The sequence below is a fragment of the Rhinopithecus bieti genome, unplaced genomic scaffold (assembly GCF_001698545.2).
Source record: "Rhinopithecus bieti isolate Rb0 unplaced genomic scaffold, ASM169854v2 scaffold_18466, whole genome shotgun sequence".
In the NCBI taxonomy this organism is placed as follows: Eukaryota; Metazoa; Chordata; class Mammalia; order Primates; family Cercopithecidae; genus Rhinopithecus; species Rhinopithecus bieti.
In genome coordinates this window covers 208358-231901 of record NW_016809319.1, presented here as the reverse complement: position 1 = coordinate 231901, position 23544 = coordinate 208358, and the positions used below count along the sequence as shown (strand labels likewise).

At 44.6% G+C, this 23544-nt stretch overlaps 1 protein-coding gene across 1 annotated transcript; it reads right to left on the bottom strand.

The window, feature by feature from the left end:
• Positions 1-927: 927 nt before the first annotated feature.
• TRIM27 (tripartite motif containing 27) lies at positions 928-23259 on the bottom strand. The gene is made up of 8 exons (XM_017889146.1): positions 22467-23259; positions 21137-21232; positions 17165-17395; positions 9865-9887; positions 6989-7104; positions 6824-6856; positions 5262-5288; positions 928-2589 (listed from the first exon to the last, which is right to left on the bottom strand). The coding sequence occupies exons 1-8, from the start codon at positions 22884-22886 to the stop codon at positions 1994-1996; spliced, it is 1542 nt and encodes a 513-aa protein (XP_017744635.1). The 5' UTR covers positions 22887-23259; the 3' UTR covers positions 928-1993.
• Positions 23260-23544: the final 285 nt, after the last annotated feature.

Below are 23544 nucleotides of genomic sequence, written 5' to 3'. Positions count from 1 at the left end.
TGAGCCCTTATTCTTGCTCCCTGACCCAACTGACTAAAAGTGAAAGTGGAAGATGACTTTGAATAGGACTGTTCACCCCATTTGCCAATTGCAGATCCTTGAGTTTAGAGTAGACAGTGTTATAAGGCAGACATCCCAGGTCAATGAACTGGTACTCCAAGGCTTCCAGTCTCTGTTCTGCCCCTTCTATGCAGGAAACCATAACCGATAACACTGTGGGGCAGGATCTGATGTATGTGGTCATGTGTTCCATCTCAGTTTGAATCCTGGCTCTGCTGCTTCCTAGCTGTATACCTTGGATAAGTCATTTACCCCCTCTGCTGCAGTTTCTTTATCTGTAAAGGCAATAGTATATACTTGATAAAGTTATCATGAGCATTAAGTTACTGTGCATAAAGCTCTTCATATGATATTCCAAGCACTGCTCTATGTTTGTTAGTAGTATTTATGTACCTGTATATATATATATATATATATATATATATTACCATATACATTTAGATCTCAGAATATTCAGCAAAAGCTAACCTAGCCTCATGGAAGCTACTTTCTATAGCTCCCTTAAAACCTGATGAGTGAATGAAGAATTAGGACATATCACCAACTCATGAACCTCAGCCATGGAACCCCAATGCCTGGCACAATACTACAAAAAGGACTTGAGAAAATACTTTCCTAGTAAAATTACAGGATTAACCAATATAAGAACTGTAGGCTATGAATGTCCAACACTACTTTCTTAGCACCTCTAGAAAGCAGTGACATCATACCGAGAAAGTAGTTTTATTTTCCAGTTTGAAGTAAACTATTGGCCAGAGTGGGGTTTTGGGACCCATATGGGAAAGCAACACCATTAACCATTTCCTCCCCACACCCATTCCAACATCTGAACCCAATCCTACCAACACCCAGAAAGCAACAACAATGTAAACATCCATATTCACTTTATTTTTAAACAGAGGGTCATGTACCCAGAAAAGCAGGACTGAGAACCATCATGGGGGCTTGCTTGAAGTGATCTGCCCCAGCCTTCTGACTTCAGAGTGTCTCATGATCCAATGGCCATGGGGGTGGAGCTGCCCCTTGACAGTATGCACTTAAGAATGGTCAATTCCCACATTCCCCAAAGGAAATGGAGAAAAGGAGCCAAGAAGTCAATGAATCCCTGGAATATTGTCCCAGAATCCTTCCAGGGATGGTATACTACTGACCACCAGTCCACAAATGTGACTGGTAAGGGATCGAGTAACAGAGGATGGAGTTGGGCATAATATTATCCTGGATGATATGCGCCCAGCACTAGAATACACCTTTCATTAGAATGAAGGGAGCAGACAAAACCCTCAGAAAAGATACAAAGGCAGAGACATTGATTAGAACATTATCTCATAACAGAGGTGGGGCCATTACCCACCATTATTGTAAAATAACTGTAACTAACCAAAACACATACAGGCTTCTTTAATGGAGTTAGTAAAACTATGGCAGATTGGGAATCAGGGGCAGAGGTACTGTTCCCAGATGGAAAAACTGGGATAAAGGAGCCATGCTCACAGGGCCTTGTTCCAGTCTAGGTTGTCAGAAAGGAGCCCTAACCCAGAAATGACAGCAAATAGCCATAATCATTATGTGGGGCTGAACCAGAGGAAGCCAGGCTGAGCCAAGAAGGTGGAAGTATCTTGAATGGCTCTCCAAATCCAAAGATTATCCATACTCTTTATCCCTCCAGCAATGTGTAAAACCAGAAAGTGTGAAACACTGGAGGTGGACATCTGGTTTTTATTTCTAGGATATCTTGATACATCTCATTACATTGCACAATCTGCACAGGAAGGAAAAGGATGGTAGAGAACATGGACATCCTGTCTCCCACTGCAAGGGCGTGGAACATGGTAAGGATACCCAGCTGTGACAGGACATGGCAAGGCAACAAGATGCCTTGTGCCTGGCATAGGATTACAGCCAACAGCCCTTTTGGCCTGAATCCACCTCCTCAAGGGGAGGTCTCCATGGAATGACCATGGTTCCCAACATGCCCAGAAAACCCATCTATCCCACTCATGGGGCAGATGATCAGAGGAGCTGCGCTTTTCCCTCCCGAGTAACTCAGACTGAAGTAGGGCCGCACAGGCCCACAAAAGGTAGCATGAGAGAAAGTGAAAGTGTGACACCTCTCTGTCACGTTGTAGAAGGAGACCTCGCCAGCATCATAGTCCAAGAAAATCCCCACCCGCTGAAGCGGGGTCCGCAGGGGGAGGGCAGTCATTGGGGAGGTAAGAGCCCAATATTCTTTCCCATACCACAAAGACACTGCCCAGAATCCATTCTGGGGGGCTGAGGTTACTCCACCTTTTCTGCACACTGAGTCTTCACAGACACCTATGGTCCACTTGGCTTTATCTCCCACCTCTACCTCCCAATAGTGTCTCCCAGCGATGAAGCATGGAGAGCCCAAGACACAGGGAAACAGATTGAACCGCTCGGGGTTGTCAGGCAGGTCCTGTTGGAGGTAACTGTACCGCACTTGCCGCAGATTGTCAGAGAGGATCAGGCTGGGGTATGCCGTGTCTGGGTCCAGAGTCACGTCCACTGCAGAGACACAAAGAAGAGAGTCAGCCACGGGCCAGGAGAGCCTATTCTAAAACACTCAGTGCCTTTCTATTACCTCCCCAAGAATGAGAGGTTCCCACTAGAGGTTGCACATATTTTATTTAAAATATATTCTAAACTTCACATTTCAAAAATTACTGCTTGGATTAGCTGGTTACCAGAATACACTGAAAACACTGAATTTTAGCCCCATATCTTTTCTTTCACATCTGAAACCACAATATCCATTATGAACCGATTTTAAGAGATAGGGTCTTGCTCTGTTGCCCAGGCTGGAGCACAGTGGTGTGGTCATAGTTCACTGTAACCCCAAACTCCTGGGCTCAGGTGATTCTCCCGCCTAAGACTCCCAAGTAGCTGGGATCATAGGTGTGCACTACCACCCTAATTTTAAAAAATTTTTTGTAGAGACGAGGTCTTACTGTTGCCCAGGATGGTCTTGAACTCTTGGCCTCAAGCAATCCTCCCACCTCAACTTCCCAAAGCAATGGGGATTTCAGGCATGAGCCACTGTGCCTGGCAGATACACTGAATTGAGGTTTTCTTACATGCTCATCATCCCTTATTCTGAAAACTTCAGGGGCCCAAAGTTTCACAGAATTCAGAATATTACAGGTTTTAGACAGGTAGGGTCTGGTGCAGCATTCTATAATGAAATATTAATAGATCTGCTATGAGATCCATGAATGTTTACATAATGAAGGATAGACTCTAAACAGCATGACATAAATTCAGGTTTTGATACTATAATTTCCTACAAAATAATGAAAAAGGTTGTGGCTTTCAGAGATTCAGGATTTTAGAACCGTGGGTAAAGGACTGGGAACCTGTATCAGTATGCTTACCTTTTAAATCACTCTCTTACAATTATTTTTTACCGTATTTTTTGAGATGAAGTCTCACTCTGTCACCCAGGCTAGTACAGTGGCATAATCATGGCTCACTGCAGACTTCATCTCCCGGGTTCAAGCAGTCTTCCCATTTCAGCCTCCCAAAGTGTTAGGATTACAGGTGTGAGTCACTACACCCAGCCCAAATCCCTCTTTTATCCATTCTATAAGATCTTTACTCTGCATATCAAAGCTCTATTCATCTTCTAATGTCCACTGCAAGACACACATCCTCCAAGTTTTTCTTAATCTGCCCAGGCCATTACACTCTTCCTGTTCTGAAATCTAAAACTATGTATGATCCATGTCATCACCTCTGGCATTTAGTATTACAGCATCTTGCTATCATCAAGTGTTTTCCTGCTTCAAAAACACTGATAATGGGCTGGGTGTGTGACTCATGCCTGTTAATCTCAGCACTTTGGGAAGCTAAGGCAAGAGGATCGCTTGCATACAGGAGTTTGAGACCAGCCTGGGCAACATAGTGAGACCCTGTCTCTACAAAATATAAAAGTAAAAATTTAGGCAAGCATGGCGGTGTATGCCTGTAATTCCAGCTACTCAGGAGGCTGAGGCAGGAGGATCACTTGAGCCCAGGAGTTTGAGCCTGCAGCAAGCTATGACCACGCCACTACATGCCAGCCTGGGCAACAGAGAACCTGCCTCTAAAATGAATAATAAAGTATTTAAAAAATTAAAATACTCAAAAAATAAATTAATTAAAAAAACAGTGATATGTATTCTCTCATTTGCTCTTCACATCTTGTTCAGGAGGAAGATTCCCAAACATTACCTCTTAGAAATTTAAGCCCACATATCGCTTCTCGGCCTTTTGGCTAAGATCAAGTGTAGAAATTTAAGCCCACAAATTTTGACTCCCACAAAAGACAGGCAACTGGTAGAGATAACAAAGAACCCCAGAACCCTTGGTTCCCGGTTCAACAATCTGTCTACAACACGTGCCTACCTCTATCTTGTGTCATGGGTGTATCTCCAACCAGACAATGTAAACCCCATGAGTAGGATCATTTATGCTCTTCTGTTCCTCTAAAATACCCTGTACAATGTTAGGCAGTGTAGGATACAAGCAAAGTACTCAGTTAATACTTCTTGAAATAATTAAATACGGATCAGAGCCAGTGCACACCCAGGACTGCAGATCCACTGTATGTAGAGTCCTTCTCTTCATTTAGAGGACACTTCATAACAGAAGGTGACTGTGACTGTGGGATGAATACACCTTAGATTTGAGTACTTCTGCAATGTTAAATTTACCCAGGCTCTACAGTAGGGTGAAAGTGGTTGAGGGGGAAGGGGAGTTTCAAACTTTGCCCTGAGGCACAGCGATGGGATGACACAAGACTCCTAGACTTCCTCTAACACTCAAAAGTAATAGTGGAGTTCAATCAGTCTTGCTTGTCACACACCATGGTTTGACCCTGAAGCTGGGCAGGCACAGCAGTGTACTAGGGTACCAGCTCTGTTCTACTTTTGGGGAACTGCGGTTTCCACCCTATAATCCTTCTTTAACACCTGAGATTGATTTTACCCTATAGCTTCAACTCTGAGGCATTTCAGGAGGCAAAGATACTGTTAACACATAGAAACAACTGTGGATTTTTGTGGTTGTTGTGTATCATCTTTATACATGTAACCTAAAGAATCCAAATCTAAACAATTTCCAAATCATTCATAATAGTAGTTAGGTTCACAAAGATTGTTACTCCTTAACCTAATATGGTTTTGTCTCTCATCACCTACCTGAGTATAACTGAGCCTCTCTTAATTCTGAAAGAACAAAAGAGAAAAGTTATAGAAGTCATGAGGGTTTCCAGGAAATACATAACTGAGGGGGCTCTGGTTAGTCATCATAAAGCAGTGGTCTCCATTAGAAACCCCAGAACCTCTGCTGTCAGTCATGCACTAATTTTTTCATATGATGTATGGCTCTATCATCCAACCAAAAGCTTTAAGGGGAGAGGGGGGAGAGGGATTGGGAATCTTAAGCAGAGGGATAACCACATGCCTGAGACTAGTAGAATATGGGATCAAACTGAGCCAAGATCAAGAATTCCACCTTCTAGTGAGTCAGCTGGCTCTGCAGAGGGAAATGCAGTTCCAACCCCACGTCATACATAACTTTTGAGTTTCATAAGTCATCTGTGTATGACAGCTGAATGGCTCAAATGGCACTCACTGACACTCTAGGGTAAACATGAACATTCATTTATAAGGCACTTTATAGCTGAAACAGAATTTTTCACACATTATCCCACTAAGCCTTTTAAGTGGCAAGAGAAGAAGAGCCAGATCAAGGTCGTGCCTGAACTAACCACTTCTGGTTATTACCCACTGTATTAAGTGGAATTCCTCCCCATTTATAGAGGACATGTATCTGCTAACTCTACGTTGCTAGATGCCCCAAAAAGTATATATCTGAGTAGATGAATGCAAGTAAGAACTCAGCATATATAAAACAGAAAATAATCAAAGATTATGGGTGTTTGTAATTTCTAATAGTTAAGAGAAGGGGTTTACCTACATATAAGGATTTCAGAATCCACCAGACTGCCCAGGAATTTAAGTATTCCCAGGTGGAATAATATATGGCCAACTCTTTACTGAATGTGGCTTGTGAGCAGGAAAATTTAAATTTGGAAAAGATTCTCCAAATGCCTAGAACACTTTATTTAATAAACGTAATTATAGGACTTATTGTGTCAGATTCTATTCTAGAAGTGTTAGAAATGATAACTAACCTTAATTCTTATACCTTAGGAGGTAAGAACTATTACTGTTCTGTTACAGATAAGGAAATTACTTGTTGAATCCTTACTAAGTGGTAGAGCCAGGCCCAGAACCCAAGCGGCCTGACTCCTGACTGCCCGCTCCTAACCATGTCCCTGGCAGTGCTGCCTGTCAGCGCTGCTTGATTACCTCCTGCCCGAGCTGGCACCTGTGCCCACAAGCAGCAGAAACTCAGTAATTACAACAATAAACACTAGCTCAAGTGAAATGTATCCAAGGTAGTTTTTGTTCATACTCTTTCCGAAATAATCAAATTAATTCTGGATTGATTAATTTTTGGATTGCTTATTTTTCTCCTCCATCAATGCAGATTGAGAATTGACTAAATACAGTTAACAGACTTCAAATTAGAGCAAGAGGCTGTTAGTTGAGAAAATTAGTTAAGACCAAGGGAAGATGTAAAATATAAGGGAAGGCTGGCCAATGAGTATCACCCCATGTTTCCCACTTTCAGTGCAGATGTTCTTTTTTCCAAGCAACTTTACATCAAAAGCCCAGTAGGTAGATAAATTTACCTTGGATTTTCTCCATATCTGACTGCATTTTTTCTAAGAAAAGAAAACAAGAAAATATTCAGTTTGCATCCCACTATCTGGCTGGAAAATATATCCTTTCATCAGGCAATATGCAGATATTGAGTGTAAATCCATTTCCCCTCATGACACCACTCCTCACATTACCTGTGAACTGCTTTAGACTCTCCGTCAAGAATAGACATTTTTGGGCAAAAATGTGGATTTTCTCTTGCAAATCTGGAGGCGTGATCCAAGGTTCAGGAATCCTGATTCTTTCAGCCCTAAATTTAAAAAACATGAGTAAATTTTTTTTTTTTTTGAGATGGAGTTTCGCTCTTGTTCCCCAGGTTGGAGTGCAATGGCGTCATCTCGGCTTACCGCAACCTCTGCCTTCCAGGTTCAAGTGATTCTCCTGCCTCAGCCTCCCAAGTAGATGGGATTACAGGCAAGCGCCACCATACCCAGCTAATTTTGTATTTTTAGTAGAGACAGGGTTTCTCCATATTGGTCAGGCTGGTCTCAAACTCCTGACGACCTCAGGTGATCCTCCCACCTGGGCCTCCCAAAATGCTGGGATTACAGGCATGAGCCACCGTGCCGGGTCTGAGTAAATTCTTTTTCCCAATTCTGTGACCTTCCAGGAACTAGGACAGGGGCTAAGCTAAACTGTCTAGCACAGATGGACAGTCTTTAAAACACTACAGCTTTTCCCATCTTCTCTTCCTGAGCTATGATCCTCTAGACCAAAACAGGATAGATATTGTACTCATTCTCATATCCCCCAAAGCACCTAGCTCATGGCTTTTCAAATATTAAGTACTCAAAAAGATTCACTGAATTACATATGAGGCTGACTTTGCCAGAAAGCACTAGATTCCATGACAGTCCTTGATATTTATGGTGGGCAATTAACCCGAATTCTCAGGTTCCCAAATATGGAGAGAATGACATGTTCAGACAGAAAGGCACTGTGGGGGACAAGCTGACTTTGCCAGAAAGCACTAGATTCCATGACAGTCCTTAATATTTATGGTGGGCAATTAACCCGAATTCTCAGGTTCCCAAATATGGAAAGAATGACATGTTCAGACAGAAAGGCACTGTGGGGGACAATACCCAATTCCCTACCCCTGCAAGGATGTCTATAGCAAAGACTGCCAGTTGCCTATCCAATAGCCCTTCTGCCATCTTCTGCCTTTTATGGCTCACAGCTGCCCAGTCCCATAGCTAGATGTGACCTTGTGACTGAGTTTTCTGGTCTATGAGAGATAAAATGTATCTCATGATGTTTTGAGAAGTCTACTTAAAAAAGTAACATGACCGGGAGCAGTGGCTCACGTCTGCAATCCCAACACTTTGGGAGGCCGTGGTGGGAGAACTGCTTTGAGGCTAGTTCAAGACCAGCCTGGGCAACATGATGAGACCCTGTGTCTACAAAAAAACAAAAACAAAACAAAACAAAAAAAAGTAATGTGATGTGACTTATCTCCTTCTTCTTGGTTAGCATTCTACCAGCTATCATGGAATATATGAGGATCATACCTTAGGGATGGTAGAACAGTGAATGGGAAGAAACCTGAGTGTGAGTATCACTGGAGTTACCATACTAGCCACAGACTACCTATCTGCACATTTCTTTTCTTTTCTTTTTTTTTTTTTTTTTTTGAGATGGAATCAGGCTCTGTCACCCAGGCTGCCAGGCTGGAGTGCAACAGCATGATCTCAGCTCACTGCAACCTCCGCCACCCGAGTTTGAGCAATTCTCCTGCCTCAACCTCCCAAGTAGCTGGGATTACAGGCATGCATCACCACACCTAGCTAATTTTTGTATTTTTAGTAGAAACAGGGTTTCACCATGTTGGTCCGGCTAGTCTTGAACTCCTGACCTCAGGTGATCGACCTGCCTCGGCCTCCCAAAGTGCTGGGATTACAGGTATTAGCCACTGCACCCAACCTGCACATTTCTTTTATAGATAAGACAAAATTTTATTATGTTTAACCCTTAAACCAATAACATTTTGGGTTTCCTATCTTATATAGCCAAATTCAATCCTTAACGTCACAAAGTGCTAGGGTCTGAGGGAGCTAACTCCGTATATTAGGTCAGAGCTAGACTGGCATCATAAAGTAGCAGGTAACAGTATTATTTGCTTGGGTCATCTGGCTGGGACTAGTATGAACTCCACCTTATCTTCATCCTAGGGTCCCTCAGGAACCTCAATTCCATCAACCTGATTCTATCAACACTGGCCTCCCAGCCAAACTGCCCCATCTGTAAGGACCTCCCCAGTCTCCTTAAATGCTCCCACACAGTCAAGCTGCATTTTGCTTTAGAAGGTTTTCATCATTCAGGGTCTTAATTACCTTCACAGTACAGCTTCCTCAAAGTTTCCACCCCTGAAGGCATTCTTGCACCAAACATTAGCTTCCCAAGGCCCATCCCACTTGCCAGGTCATCCATCCTGCAAATACAACTTTGCCCTGGCTTACTGCCCCCTCCAAGCTCTCCCTCTTTGGTCGTGTTCCAGCTGCCAGGCAGTTTTTCCTCACTTTTTTTTTTTTTTTTTTTTGATGGAACAAAGAAATAGCAAGAGTAAGAATAAGAGCCAGAATCCAGGTGGCTCATCAGTAATTATGTAAATCCAGGACAGTCACACCTTTCTTAGGCTTTATTTCCCCCATTATAGAAAAAAAATGAGATAATGAAGGATTATGAGATAAGGAAAGGATTCTGAAATGTATAGGAAGCAACAGACATAAACTACCCTTATGTTCAGCCCAGGTCTCTGTAAGGCCACACCTTCTCCTCTCATACCCCTAATCCACCAGCAGCCTCCCACGTGAACCCCCTACTTCCTGAATTTTACTGAGTAGAACTGTGGTTCATCTAATTCTTAGTATACTAGTGACTCTCTTCAGGGATATGTGTCAATTTGATAAGATGTCCATCCTCAGGCTCAGGGCTCCTTTCAGGATTTACAAATGTGAAGGAGACAGTCTTCTCATATTTGATTTAACACTAGGGAAACAGAAAACTATACCTGCTCAATGTGTCCCCAATGTCCTGCAAGAGAAAGGAAAAAAAAAATAACCATGAGAAGTCATTTATAACTTCAGTTTTCTTTCACAGATGTTTGTTGAAAAACCAACTACAGACTGGCTCTCATGGGAGAAATCAAGGAGAAAAGGATCACTGGAACATAACTCAGTTTTGAGGAGCTAAAAAGCAGGCAGAGGAAAATGGGATGCATACTATTTGCTATACCAGCATTTCCCATATCCGCCTTCAGTACCCACCATCCACTGGTCAAGGACCTCAGGATTTCAAATTTACTAACTCAAGTATCCTACGATTGGACCTCAACTTGCCTACCTGTCCAGATCTTTTTCTTTTTATTATGAAATAATTTCAAATACACAGAAAAGCTGTTAGTACAAAGCACTTCAGTATACTTTTTTTTTTGAGACGGAGTCTCACTCTGTGTAGCCCAGGCTGGAGTGCAATGGCCCAATCTTGGCTCACTGCAACCTCTGCCACCTGGGTTCGAGCAATTCTCCTGCCTCAGCCTCCTGAGTAGCTGGGACTACAGGTGCCTGCCACCATGCCTGGCTAATTTTTGTGTTTTTAGTACAGACAGCGTTTCGCCATATTGGCCAGGATGGTCTCAAACTCCTGACCTCAGGTGATCCACCCGCCTCCACCTCTCAAAGTGCTGGGATTACAGATGTGAGCCACCGGCAGCCTCTCCCTTCTTTCATACACAAAAAGTAGCATATGCTCGTCGGGCGCGGTGGCTCATGTCTGCAATCCCAGCACTATGAGAGGTCAAGGCGGGCGAATCACATGAGGTCGGGAGTTCGAAACCAGCCTGACCAACATGGTGAAATCCCGTCTCTACTAAAAATGCAAAATTAGCCCGGTGTGGTCGTGCATGCCTGTAATCCCAGCTACTCGGGAGGCTGAGGCAGGAGAACTGCTTGAATCCAGGAGGCGGAGGTTGCAGTGAGTCAAGATCGTGCCATTGTACTACAGCCTGGGCAACAACAGTGAAACTCCGTCTCGGGAGAGGAAAAAAAAAAAAAAGTAGCATACTCTCTATTTTACATTTTTATTTTCCACAAAGCAATATATACTAGAAACCACTCCGTATTAGTTCATAGGTATCATTCTTTTCCTTTTTTTTTTTTTTAACTTGGATAGTGTTCCAGAGTGTATATGTGCACAATTAACTAAAACAAACTTGTAGGTTTCGAAGTTAGACTACTTCCAATATTTTGCAAGTACAAATATGTTGCAGCAAGTAATCTTGTGCATATGTATTTTCAAATATATTTTCATACTTAATTATATCTTCAAAGTAAATTCTTAGATTTTTAAAATTTTTTATTGATATATAACAGACATACATATTTTGGGAGTACATGTGATACTTTAACACATTCATAATTTGTAAAGAAATCAGTGTATTGGGATATCCATGACATCATAAGTATTTGTCTTTTCTTTACTCAAGAAGCACTGCAATTACTCTCCTCTAGTCACTTTGGAATATAAAATAGGCCAGGTGTGGTGGCTCACGCCTGTAATCCTAGCACTTTGGGAGGCCCAGGCGGACAGATCACCTGAGGTCGGGAGTTTGAGACCAGCCTGACCAACATGGAGAAATCCCATCTCTACTAAAAATACAAAATTAGCTGGGCACGGCGGCGCATGCCTGTAATCCCAGCTACTCGGGAGGCAGGAGAATCGCTTGAACCCAGGAGGCGGAGGTTGCGGCGAGCCGAGATCATGCCATTGCAATCCAACCTGGGCAACAAGAGCGAAACTGCGTCTCAAATAAAACAAAAACAAAAACAAAAAATATATATATATATCAGTGTGTGTATATATATGTATGTATGTAAACATACACACATGTGTATATACACACATATGTATACATATATGTATAAAAAATAGATTTGTAAACTAGTCCCCCTACTGATCTATCAAACACTAGGTCTTATTTCTTCTATCAAACTGTGTATTTGTACCCATTCATCTCTCCTCATCTCTCCTCCTTCTACCCTTCCGAGAAAAATTATTTGTTAATTCTGTGTGTATACATGCACACACACACACATACAGTTTTGTTAAAAATTAAGAAATTCTCCTCCAAAAGGGTCATACGATTTTGCATTCCCACCAACCCACTGACATATGAGTGTCTCTCCCATACTTCATCAACAGTGTATTAAGTTGAAAATTTTTGCTATTGTAACGAGTAAGAAATGGTATCTCAATGTAGTTTTAGTTCGCATTTCTCTTATTATAAGTACAGCTGAGCATTTTTTCACATGTTCACAAACCAATTAATGTCTTTTGCAACTTGCCTATTTGTGCCTTTAACCCATTTTTCTCTAGAATTTTGGTCTTTTCTCTCTCAATTTTTAAAAGGTCTTTTTATGTTAGAACTATCACTTGTATTTGTGGTATTTGTGGCAAATATTCAATTTTAATACCACCTTTTGACTGGTTACAATGTGTGTGTGCTTTTTTCTTTTTCTTGTACTAATACCAACTGCTTTAATTATATGGGCTTTAAAATATAGTGTAATATCTAGTAGGGCCAGTTCTCCTGTGAAAGAAAGAGCCCTTCTTTCACAAGAAAGACAGAGCTCTTCTTTCACAGTGTAGCCAACCTATTTTTTTTTTTTTTTTGAAGACAGAGTCTTGCTCTGTTGCCCCGGCTGGAGTGCAGTGGTGCAATCATAGCTCACTGCAGGCTCAACCTCTTGAGCTCTAGTGATCTATCCCAGCTTTTTTTTTTTTGAGACGGAGTCTTGCTCTGCCTCCCAGGTTGGAGTGCAATGATGCGATCTCAGCTCACTGCAACTTCCACCTCCAAGTTCAAGCGATTCTCCTGCCTCAGCCTCCCAAGTAGCTGAGATTACAGGCACGCACCACCACACCTGGCTAATTTTTGTATTTTTAATAGAGACAAGGTTTTGCCATGTTGGCCAGGCTGGTCTCGAACTCCTGACCTAAGGTGATTCACTTGCCTCGGCCTCTAAAAGTACTGGGATTACAGGCGTGACTCATTGCACCTGGCCTATCCCAGCTATTGTTATGTGCTTATTTTTCTATCTGAAGTTGACTGTCAATTTGTCTAGATCCAGAAAAAGCACTTATTGGTATTTTATTGAAATTGCAAAGGTGGGAGGGGGGATGAGGGAGAGGAGATTACTTAATGGGTACAATGTACACTACTTGGGTGATGGTTACACTGAAATCCGAGACTTCACTACACAATATATCCGCTTAACAGAAAAAAAAAACAAACAAACTGCATTTATGAATGTGAAGGACTGATAACTTGCTTTCACTGTCTTATCAAAGAACAAGTGATTATCTCGTTATTTGTTTAAGCTTATTTTATGTCTTTCAGGAATGTTTGAATGTTTTATAATTTTCTCCACATAGGTTTTTGTACATTTCTTATAAATTTATTCCCAGGTATTTTATCACTACTTTTTCTTTTTTCTTGTTTTTGCAAATGTAAACAGCATTTTCTCTTCTAATATGTCTTCTAGTGGCTGCTATCTGGCATATGAAGGCTGCTAATTTCTGTATGTTAACTTCTATCCCAATTTGTATACCTGTAATTATTTTATTTACCTGAACTGGTTATAACCTTTAATGCAGTGTTAAATAGAGATAAATGATACTGGGCATCTTCCCTATTTCTGACCTCAATGGGAATGCCTCCAGTATTGCCCCATTAAGTAATATTTAGCCTGCTTTTCCAGTGACTTCCAACATAAACACCTTTTGATATTCATGGAGCCCCTCCTCCCTTACTGAGTCCATTACTTCTTTCCTTCTCTTCTTTCCTCATCATCCACCTTCAGTTTCATGCTCCATCTGTTTAAATAACATTCTCAAAAAAAAAAAAAATATGCTAAGTGAAAGAAAAAGGCTACGTACTGTATGATTTCAATTATATCTAATATCTAGAATAGATTAATCCATAGAGCCAGGAGTCAGGGGTAGAAGGAAATGAGGAGTGATTGCTTATTAGTGTGAGGTTTCCTTTTGGGTGGTAAAAATGTTTTGGATCCAGACAGTGGTTGATAATTGTACAACACTGTGGATTTACGAAATGCTACTTTGTGCCAGAGTTTTACAGTTTAAAATGGTGAAATTTAGGTTATGTATATTTTACAATTAAAAAATGAAGAAGGCTGGATGTGGTGGCTCACACCTGTAATCCTAGCACTTTCGGAGGCTGAGGTGGATAGACTGCTTGAGTCCCGGAGTTCAAGACCAGCCTAGGCAACACGGCAAAACTCCACTCCTACTAAAATTACAAAAATTAACCAAGCATGGTGGTTTACACCTGTAGTCCCAGCTACTCAGGAGGCTGAAGTGGGAGGATCATCTGAGCCTGGGAGGTTAAGGCTGCGGTGAGCCTTGATCATGTCACCACACTCCGGCCTGGGTTTCAGAGTGAGACCCTGTCTCAAACAACAACAATCAAAACCAAGGGGAAAAAAAAACCCTCAAGTCCATCTTGCAAAACCCCAATCCTGGACGAGACTGACCATCTGCTTACCCAGTGCCCACGCCAGAGCAGTCAAGATTTGAGAAAGCAAAACTGATAAGAAAGTTACACAACAGGGGCTGGGCACGGTGGTTCGCACCTGTTATCCCAGTGCTTTGGGAGGCTAAGGCAGGCGTATCACCTGAGGTCAGGAGTTCAGGACCAGCCTGGCCAAAACTCCATCTCTATAAAAAATACAAAAATTAGCCGGGCGTGGTGGCGCACGCCTGTAATCCCAGCTACTTGGGAGGCTGAGGCAGGAGAAATGCTTGAACCTGGGAGGGAGATGTTGCAGTGAGCCCAGATAACGCCACTGCACTCCAGTCTGGGCGACAGAGCAAGACTCCATCTCCAAAAAAAAAAAGAAAGTTACACAACAGGGCAGAATGGTTACGTTATAAATAGATGTTCACTGACCAAATGCTCCTACTAGTTCTCGCAGACCCTCTTTCCCATACCCTGAAACAATCATTTCTTCCCGTACAACAGAAGACCCTCTGGAATTCCTGGCATAGGTACTTTAGTTCTCATTTCCACCTGCCTTCTCAGGAACCGCACAATGCTGATCAGTACATAGTTTCTTTCTTTCTCTCTTTTTTGAGACGGGGTTTCACTCTTGTTGCCCAGGCTGGAGTGCAGTGGCGCGATCTCGGCTCACTGCAATCTCCGCCTCCATGGTTCAAGCAATTCTCCTGTCTCAGCCTCCCGAGAAGCTGGGATTACAGGCATGCGCCACCATGCCCGGCTAATTTTGTATTTTTAGTAGAGATGGGGTTTCTCCATGTTAGTCAGGTTGGTCTCGATCTCCCGACCTCAGGCGATCTGGCCACCTTGGCCTCCCAAAGTGCTGGGATTACAGGCATAAGCCACCGTGCCCGGCCAGTATATGGTTTCTTGTGGCTTCAGTGTTCTCCCTCATCTAGAAACCTTACAATATAGACTCCTTTCCATATGTATTTTGAAAATATGTCTAACTTCTAGTTTCTTTAACCAACCCCTCCAGATAAAACTCCATAATCCTATCTCGTCTCTTAAGTATTTTATTACATTCCCTTCACAGTTGTACTTCAAATAGTCATCTACTTGTGTAGTCTCCATTCACCTAACCTAGCCAGCACTCAGCTGCCACTAATGTGGCTCCTGCCCCAATTATTCCATTGTGGTAGTTCTACATAAGGTTACAATGATGGTCATGTTATTGAATCAAATGGGTATCAGCTTTGATATTATTTGACCTCAATTGCATTACTATGTTGTCCACTCCCTCCTTGCTCCATCTCAAAAATAAAAAAAAGAAAAGAGGAAGAAAAAAAGAAATAAATTTTCTGATTTTCCCATTTAAAAATGTAAACTGGCTGGGTGCAGTGGCTCACACCTATAATCCCAACAATTTGGGAGGCCGAGGAAGGCGGATCACGAGGTGAGGAATTCGAGATCAGCCTGACCAATATGGTGAAACCCCGTCTCTAGTAAAAATACAAAAATTAGCCAGGCATGGTGGTGTGCACCTGTAATCCCAGCTACTCAGGAGGTTGAGGCAGGAGAATCACTTGAACCCAGGAGGCAGAGGTTACAATGAGCCGAGATCGCACCACTGCACTCCAGCCTGGGCAACAGAGCAAGACTCAGTCTCAAAATAAATAAATAATACTAAATTAAAATTAAAACGTAAAAACCATACTTATTGCCCAAGACATACAAAAACAAGTGATGGACCATAATTTGCTGACCCTTGCCCTATGCCATCATCCATTTTTATTTTTATTTTTTATTTGTTTTTTGAGACAAGAGTCTTGCTCTGTCGCCCAGGCTGGAGTGCAGTGGCGTGATCTTGGCTCACTGCAACCTCCTCCTCCTGAGTTCAGGCAATTCCTTGCCTCAGTCTCCCGTGTAGCTGAGACTATAGGCACATCACCATGCCTGGCTAATTTTTGTATTTTTAGTAGAAACGGGGTTTCACCCTATTGGCCAGGCTGGTCTTGAACTCCTAGACCTCATGATCCACCCGCCTTGGCCCCCCAAAATGCTGGGATTACAGGTGTGAGCCACTGCGCCTGGCCTGCTATCATCCCTTTTTAATGGCTTTTATCAATACCTATAAGAACTGTCTGATCACCACACTAAAATATAATAATTCAGGAAAGCTTATTTGGCACTTAATCTCAGTGCCTAGAATAGTGCCTGACACAAAGCAAATAATTAATATGCACTGAATGAGCAAACGGCAGACAGGCATTAGCTCATTTCCTGTAGTCTTGCTGGGGTAGGTCTGCTGCAGCTTTATCACCTGCTCTACCAACATTAACCACAGGACTGCTCAGTTAACCTAACCACTCCTGCTCAAGTGCTCATTGTTTTGTGGCTGTAGTAATAGGTTAAAACTCTAAGATACTGGAGTGAGGAGAGTCTTTGAATGACATATTGTCTAAGCCCCTCATTATTGAACAAACAAGGTCACTGAGGCCCAAAAATGTAGAGAGCCTTGCCTGTAATCAGACCACTTGTCAGTGCTGGGCAGGCCCAAGCACCAGGTCTTCTTTTTGCCATTTCCATGAGACAATGCAATTGACTAAGTCAAGTTGTGTGAACCAGAACTTCTAGTTTACATAGTTTCCTTCCAAGGTGCACAATATAGAGTTTGGCAAGCTCTTGCTATTCCTGCAGAGTTAAAAGACAGGGGTCCTGGATACTACTTGGCAAAGGAGAAGGGAGGATATTTTCAGTGGGTGCTGCTCTGGCAGGGCTCTGCAAGCCTTACCTGCAGGAGCTCCCTGGTGGGCTGCTGCTGCTTCTCTTCTAGCTGAGCGATCAGGCTGCTGAGGTGGGAGATGTTGCAAGAGAACTGGGTGATGGCACCATTGATGCTATTGTAGATGGCCAAGTCTAGCTCCTCAAGACGGGCCAGGAGGCGATACTCATGCTCCTTTAAGGAGTGATACAGCTGCTCAAACTCCCAAACAATCTTCTCCCTCTCCATCTGGGTTAGGCTCTATGCAGACGACAGGGAAAGGCAGTAAAGAGAGAAATGGCTCATTTCTAGGGCCTTCATAGTTCTCCCGTGACCACCTACCCCAAGACCTCATTATGCATAAAACAAGCAAAGTGCCAACTCATTATTTCCAGTCTTTACTGACTGCATATATAATGGCCAGGAACTGAATTACCCCAGTGATGATGATGATGATGATGATGATGATGATGATGATGATTTTTTTTTGACACGGAGTCTCGCCCTGTCACCCAGGCTGGATTGCAGTGGCGCAATCTTGGCTCACTGCAAGCTCCACCTTCCCAGGTTCACACCATTCTCCTGCCTCAGCCTCCAGACTAGCCGGGACTACAGGCGCCCGCCACCATACCTGGCTACTTTCTGTATTTTTTAGTAGAGATGGGGTTTCACTGTGTTAACCAGGGTCTCAATCTCATGACTTTGTGATCCGCCCACCTCGGCCTCCCAAAGTGCTGGGATTACAGGTGTAAGCCACCGCGCCTGGCTTACCCCAGTGATTATTAAGACAGTCCCTGTTCTCAAGTAACTCAGAGAAGTGAGTCAGGTTCATGTGATATACGCAGTCATGGATGGGTAATTAAAGAAAGGGTGACAGCCTGCAATGGAAGAAGCTGGTACCATCTTCACAGAAGCAATTTCACAGAGTGTTTATGTGATGAACAAGAGTTCACCACATAGGCAATGAGCAGGAAGGCTTTCCAGGCAGAAGAAATGGCACAGGCAAAAAACAGTGGAGAGAGAAAGCAAATGGTGCTATCTGGCTGGAGCACATGAGTGTTGAGGGAAGGGACCAGAAAAGGTGAGGCCTTGTCATGCCTGGCCTGGGAGGCTGGGGGTAACGACTCTATCCCAACTGGGAAGCATGGAAGATTGTCACACAGGAAAGTGACAGGGTCAGATATGTGCCCTATGGAGGATGGAACAACCAGTAACAGTTTTCTTGCCCAATCTTTCTGGGCCCTTCACATGTAAGCCATACCCTGTCTGTCCTTCACCAACTGCTGTCTATCCAGCTTTGGGTGGGAGGGAGAGAGGTGGTCTCCCCACGATTCCCTCTTGGTGCTGATTTGTTTACCATAACTTACTGTCCTCCTTTCTTCACCCCACCCCCACCACCAACAGGACTCTAATATAAACGTTTGTTCTAAACAAGGAGCCAGCAACGAGCTCCAAAGGAGCCAAGTGAAGTCATATTGGACACAGCCATGCCCTGCATTTACATATTGGCAATGGCTGCTTTTGAGCTACAACAGAGCTAATCAGCTGTGACAGAGTCTATATAGCCTACAAAGCTAAAAATATTCACTATCTCTTTTTAGAAAATTTACCAACACCTGTTCCAAACTCAGCTTCTCCTGAGAACCTTCCCACACTGACTATCCCTCTAACCACCCTTCTTAAGACACTCACTATGCACATATATGTCTTTGTTTATTAAATCCTTTTCAAAGGTCATATTTCATGTCAGCTGGGTAATTCTTTCAAAGACTTAAACTATACAAAATAATCTTAGAAATGAAAAATTAAGGCTGAAACAATTCTTAAATATCAACTAATTCAGTGTTTCTCAAAGGGGGTGCTACTGGCACCTTGGTAGGACAATTCCGCCTGGCATGGGACTGTTTCTTGCATTGTAAGACATTTAGCATTCCTGCCCAACCTCCCCAATCACTGGATTCTTCTGAAGACAGCCAAAGAAATACCCACACACCATTGTAGAGGACAAAAAGGCAGTACTACCCTTGCTAGTCTAGTCCAACCTGCTTGTTTCACAGATGACCAAACTGAGACCCACAGAGGTTGTATGACTCCATCTATACAACTGGGTGGTGTCAGAGCATAGAAGCATGTCCAGGTGCCCTGATTCTCAGAGAAGGGCTGTTCTCCCCTTTGATAATCCTCCCACAGAGAATATCATCGTGTGCATAATGATTTGAGTCCACTCAGGCTCACTGAGAAGATTCTCCATTCATCAGATCTGTTTTCTTTTCTTTTTTTTTTTTTTTGTGAGACAGAGTCTTGCTCTGTCACCCAGGCTGGAGTGCAGTGGGGCGATCTCAGCTCACCACAAGCTCTGCCTCCCAGGTTCACGCCATTCTCCTGCCTCAGCCTCCCGAGTAGCTGGGACTACAGGTGCCGCCACCACACCCGGCTAATTTTTTATATTTTTTAGTAGAGATAGGGTTTCACCGTTAGTGAGGATGGTCTCCATCTCCTGCCCTCGTGATCCACCTGCCTCGACCTCCCAAAGTGCTGGGTTTACAGGCATGAGCCACTGCACCCGGCCCATCACACCTGTTTGCAAAAAGGAGAGCTCAAGTCTCAGTGTATTGTGTGGGCAGAGCAAGTGGTGGGATCTAAGGACACCATGGGAATAAGTTCTTGGTCCAAAAGTTCTTTACTACGCCCTACCAGGACTGAAAAAGTGATGCTAGACTCTACCAGTCTGGGACTTTACTTTTCAGACAGAAATACCTCTAGTGGGTAGAGACTAGTAATGTTTTATTTATTGTTCAAAAAACATTTTTAAACATCTAAGTGGTGGATATACAAATGTGTATTATAAATGTCTCTGTACTTTCTATCTTTTTTTTTTTCTTGAGACAGAGTTTCACCCTTGTTGCCCAGGCTGGAGTGCAATGGCACGATCTTGGCTCACCGCAATCTCCACCTCCCGGGTTCCAGTGATTCTCCTGCCTCAGCCTCCCGAGTACCTGAGATTACAGGTGTGCACCACCATGCCTGGCTAATTTTTTGTATTTTTAGTAGAGACGGGGTTTCACCATGACCAGGCTGGTCTTCAACTCCTGACCTCAGGTGATCCGCCCGCCTCAGCCTCCCAGAGTGCTGGGATTACAGGTGTGAGCCCCCCCCCCGCCCCCGTGCCCTGCCTTGTTTTTTTTTCTTTTCAAAACAAAATTCCCGGTTAGGTGCAGTGGCTCACACCTGTAATCCCAACACTTTGGAAGGCCAAGGCAGGTGGATCACTTGAGGTTAGGAGTTCGAGACCTGCCTGGTCAATATGGTGAAACCCCATCACTACTAAAAATACAAAAATCAGCTGGGTGTGTTGGCGCATGCCTGTAGCCTCAGCTACCTGGGAGGCTGCGGTGGGAGAATCATTTGAAATGGGAGGCAGAGGTTGCAGTGAGTCAAAACCTCGCCATTGCACTCCAGCCTGGGTGACCGAGTGAGACCCTGTTGAAAAAAAAAAAAGAAAAAATTCCCATATACCCCTATCATAAATTAACACATCAGCCACTTGTCGAGGCCTTGAGAGAATGGAGGAAGAGAGCAGAGCAAAAAATTCAGAATTAAGGCATTGTCAAGAAAGGAGAATAACCCAAAGAGAAGCAACAGTGGGACTTACACAAATCCACTATTAGCACTTGTCTGCAGAATGGTAACAACGCAAGCTAACTGTATCCAATAATTTTACCTATCTCAGCTTTGCCAAGGATCAACCTTGGTCTACACAGTTAGCAGGTTAAACTATACTGACAGGTCTGATTTCCAAGGGTTCCAAACTTGGCTCCTCCATCCTTTCCCCAAAAGTAAGGGAATTAGTTCTCTGGATGAGTTCCCACTGCCATGTGCAGTTGATCCCCCTCTACCTACAGGTTCTGGGTGACATGCTGGACAAGTTTAAGGGAAGTAACAGCAGCTCTACAGAATAGGGGAGCACCAGCAGAAGCGACTGTGAATTCCAACAACCCTTACCAGGAGTTCAGCTCGTGCCTGTTCCCCTTGGGCCCGACGTCTCTTCTTTAAATCTTTCACTCTTTTTAAATGGTCAAGCTGGTTCTGGATTTGCTCCTGAGAAAAGCAAAACAGATGGGCAGTTCAAAATTAGGTAGACCTTAGCATCAGCATGGTACTTCTAATCACACATGGAGTCCACACACCTGATCCCAAGTCTCTAGTTGGCGCTTGTTCTCAGGCCACACTGCCACCCAACAAGAGAAAGACTCAGGGCGCAGGGGCCAACAAGCCACTCATTTGGCAATCTGTGTCTATCTTAGCAGCCTGTCGCTTCAACCACTCAGCTACCTCGTCAGGATTATTTGTGTCTATCTTAAACAATGAATCATCTACCTGTCCCTGGTAGGATATCGCATGACTTAGCGGAACTGTGACTTGAGTAAGAGGCTTAGAGTTATGTTGTATTGTAGCTCTTCCACACAAGCATACTGTGAAAGTGACTTCTTATTTCCTTCATGTGTGAAATGGGCAAACACCATCTTCCCAATCTACTCAAGAGTTCTCACCAGAGTGAGTGAAAGAAAATAGCTGAAAGGTCCATAAATGTTAAGTGATTAATTACACATGAATGTATTCATATTTAAACACGGACGTAATTGTGTATGAATTCCTGAAGCCCTCAACATACAGAAAATACACAGTATCATGGACTCCTTGAAGGTCACCTTACAACTGTTTTATATGTAGTATTTTGTTTCCACGTTTCTGTTTAGCTGTGCCAGTTCACAGAGGGCTCTGTGCATCACATGATTCCACAATCTTCCTCATAACTGTTATCTCCTGAGTCTCAGAGTGGTTAAATGATTTAAGCAGTGAAGAGCCTGTTCTTTTCTGTGAGTTTCTAGACCAGGACGTATTGCAGGAAAGTGCTGGAGAACTGCTTATAGACTAAGGAATGGGCATCAGTCAGTTAATGTCCGACTGCGTTTTGTCAGACAGTCGACGAGAGTACATGTGTCTCTGCAGCTCGTCGATGTGCACGCGATTTTATGCACTTCTTTTACACTGTCAAAAGCATGTCTCCGTGTACAATGTGTCCGTGAGACAGGAAACATGGGGGCAAACGGAGAAAGGAGAGTGGGGGTGGGGAGACTTCTGGCTCCCTCGCCAGCTACAGGTTTTCCTCCAAATCTGAGTGCTGAGGCTCTGGAGCGGACAGAGAGGAAATGACGGCTGTGAACCACACGTCCGGCTCAGCCATTTTCTAGGCGGAAAAAGGGAAGCCCCTTTGGCTCTCTCCTCCCTTTGTCCGACTCGCGCTCCCGCCCTCCCGGATCCGCGCCCTCACCTTGAAGCCCTCCACTGCCTCCTCGAGCGGCAGCACGCTGTGGCCGCGGTGCTCGCGGGAGCGGTCGCACACCACGCAGATGGGCATCTGGTCCTCCTCGCAGTAGAGCTTCAGGGGCTCGCGGTGCTTCTCGCACACGCCCATCTCGCCGCCGGGCCCCGACGGCCGCTCGGTGCGCAGCTGCTTCACCAGCTGGGTCACGTTGGCCAGGTGTCGGTTGGGCCGCATGTGCCTCTGCGGGAAGGTCTCCCGGCACTGCGGGCACGACACGTTAGTCTCTGCCGTGCCCCAGCAGCGGGCGAGGCACGCGCAACAGATGTTATGGCCGCAGTCGAGCATCATGGGCTCTGCGAAGTACTGCAGGCACACTGGGCAGGTGGTCTCCTGCTGCAGGCACTCGGCCACGCTCCCGGAGGCCATGGCGCGGGCCTGCGGGGGCTCACGGGCATGGGCCCCGGCGCCGAGCTCTGCACGGAGCCCAACTCTCCGGCGCTCTCTCCCGTTCGCTGTTCCTGGGAGGCACGGGGCGGACGGAGGGCGGTGCCTTCCGGGCCCGTATCCCAGACGCGCCCGCGCACCGAAGGCTCAGAGTGGCCGGCCCTGCGTCTGTGCCCCTGAGTGAGTGCGGGAATATAGCCGGCTCACAGAGGCTCGCGGCCACGCTACTGGGGCAGGAACGGGTAGCCAAAGGTCAGGATCCCAGGGCCAGGCGCGCAAAGCGCGCAAGACAACGTGGCCGCGTCGGAGCGGATCCCGGCGGCCGCGTAGACCCCACCCCGGCGCGAGCGGAAGAGGCGGCTCGGGGGGGCGGGGCTTGGCCCGCGCTTCTAGCGTGTGACAAGATTTCGTGGCCTCGGGGCCCGAGCTGCTTTCTCTGGAACGGCCCAGGAGCCTCCGCCACTCTCCCTTGGGCGGGTCGCACCGAAGCTCTAGCCTGGGGACTGGTCACAAAAGCAGATGGTGCCACACGCTCCGGGCCTACAAGCTTCCACGACTGCCGGGCCCAGGCCCCTAGTCTTTTGTTGGGTTTCTTCTTGGTGCCCAGGTCTCAGTCCCTGCTAAAGAAAGCTGGCTTTGG

What these genes read in the sequence shown, in the direction of transcription:
- TRIM27 (XM_017889146.1), bottom strand. Translation starts at nt 22,886, where the DNA reads ATGGCCTCCGGGAGCGTGGCCGAGTGCCTGCAGCAGGAGACCACCTGC. An exon ending in AGGCAGTGGAGGGCTTCAAG is followed by an intron (nt 21,233 to 22,466) that starts GTGAGGGCGCGG and finishes TGCTTTTCTCAG; the next exon opens with GAGCAAATCCAGAACCAGCT. An exon ending in GAGTCTAAAGCAGTTCACAG is followed by an intron (nt 6,857 to 6,988) that starts GTAATGTGAGGA and finishes TTCTTTTCTTAG; the next exon opens with AAAAAATGCAGTCAGATATG.